This window comes from Sinocyclocheilus rhinocerous, unplaced genomic scaffold (assembly GCF_001515625.1).
Source record: "Sinocyclocheilus rhinocerous isolate Xijiao unplaced genomic scaffold, SAMN03320098_v1.1 scaffold1439, whole genome shotgun sequence".
Classification (NCBI taxonomy): Eukaryota; Metazoa; Chordata; class Actinopteri; order Cypriniformes; family Cyprinidae; genus Sinocyclocheilus; species Sinocyclocheilus rhinocerous.
In genome coordinates, this window is record NW_015651494.1 from 318,414 (window position 1) to 320,423 (window position 2,010).

At 33.0% G+C, this 2,010-nt stretch overlaps 1 protein-coding gene across 4 annotated transcripts in view; it reads left to right on the plus strand.

The window, feature by feature from the left end:
* Nucleotides 1-2,010, plus strand: part of LOC107712918 (ras-related protein Rab-28-like) — a 42,643-nt gene that overhangs the window by 23,911 nt on the left and 16,722 nt on the right. For all 4 annotated transcript variants that reach the window (XM_016518318.1, XM_016518317.1, XM_016518316.1 and 1 more), the window contains one exon: nt 1,861-1,949. In XM_016518318.1, the coding sequence (XP_016373804.1) occupies nt 1,861-1,949 (89 nt within the window). The remainder of the gene's footprint in view (nt 1-1,860; nt 1,950-2,010) is intronic.

Genomic DNA, 2,010 nt, shown 5'->3' on the forward strand with positions numbered 1-2,010 from the left:
CACACACTCACACTCACACTCTCACACACACACACACTCACACTCACACACACACACACACACACACTCACACACACACTCACACTCACACACACACACACACACACACTCACACACACACTCACACTCACACACACACACACACACACACTCACACACACACTCACACTCACACACACACACACACACACACTCACACACACACTCACTTCGTTTAATAGCATTTACTCTCCATAAAACAAATAGAAAAAGTGATCAAACCAATTTGTATTTAATATTTTGATAGTTTTTGATCGTGTTTTATGATCACGAAATGTAATTCAGGGGAATAATTATGGGTAATTATTATATTTTAGCAAGTAAAACTTATTTACTTCATTTACTTCTATAAAAAGAAACATAAAGAGAAAAAGTGACCAAATCAAACCGGTTTGTGTTCGATATGTTGATTATTTATTATTATTATTATTTCAGTGTAGATTCGAAAGTTGCTTTTAAATTTAAATGTTTAAATCGATTTAAATAATTATTTTCAAGAACTGCACTTAGAAGTGTTTTCTTAAGTTTTTCTCGAGTCCGGCCTCATGATGTTTTGCAGTTGATCTTTCAGTAAGGTGCATTAAAATCTTGAATGAAAATTGAATTAAGTGTAATGGCGAGCGTCTGCAGCAATGAGACGAGTGAAAGGTGTGTTTGGCGCTCTACACAGAGGACTCTATTTATTGTGAGTGTGCTGCTGAACGCTGGAGAGCCGTGAGTTATTTCGGGGTCCGTTCTCATGCACCATAACTGAGAGAGAAACTCCCAGCGTCAGCACATTCAGAACGAGCCAGTCGCTTACCGTAAAGACTGAATTCTAGAATAAATAAAGAAGAGATCTTTATAGAAGTGGGATGAACACGAGTGGGGTTTATATATATATATGTGACTGTATAGTCTGAATGTATTGACTGTAACGCTCTGAGCTCCATTAACATTAACTACTAAACCACCACCAGTAGAGAAATAGTGTCATTATTTATCATAATTGTATTTATTTAATTAATTATATTATTGATTATTTTTATTTTCACTTTAGTTTTAATATCTTTGTAAACGTACATAAGTTTGCAATTTATTATAATTATATTTGTTTATTTAATTTATCATATTATTGATTATATAAATGATATAATTTATTTATTAAATTCTTTATTTAATTGTATTATGTTTTTATTTCTGTTGTACTGCACATTATAGCAATTTAGTTTTCAGTTCTTTGTAATGAAAACCGAACTGCAGATGTGCACTATAACACAAATAAAATAAATATAGTTAGAGAGATAATAATCTTCTGATTGAAGATAGTCTGGCAAATCAGACATCTGTATATTTTAGCGTGAAGATGCTATTTGAACATGAAAAATTAGTTAATAAATATAGTGGTGATCAAATCTGAAATCAGTGCGATTGCAGTGTGCAACGAATAAATGCAGTACATACAGAATTTTAATAAGATTATTACATAATGTTAACCAATACAACTTTTGATTTTAAAAATATATTAGTGATTTTTCAAATTAACTAAGCTAATAAATACTGTAGAAGTATTGTTCATTATTTCATGTTAACTAATGTAGTTAACAAATAAAGCCTTATTGTAAAGTGTTACTGATACTTTGGTTTTACACGTTTAAATGTAACATTAAGGCCAAAAACAAAATCGTCAACAATGTTAATGAGAACATTAATGTCCAGTACAGTATGATAAACTAGACCTGAACATTCAGCACTAATAATGTTTTCTGCTGTGCTGAAGTCGTCCAGTAGTTCTCTCTACGGCTGAAATGATCTTTAAACGTGTTTTTACTCATGTTGAAGGAAACCTGAATGTGACGCTGCAGGTGTGGGACATCGGAGGACAGACTATTGGAGGAAAAATGCTCGACAAATATATCTACGGAGCACAGGTGACACACACACACACACACACACACACACCCTCACTCTCTCTCTCACACACACACACAC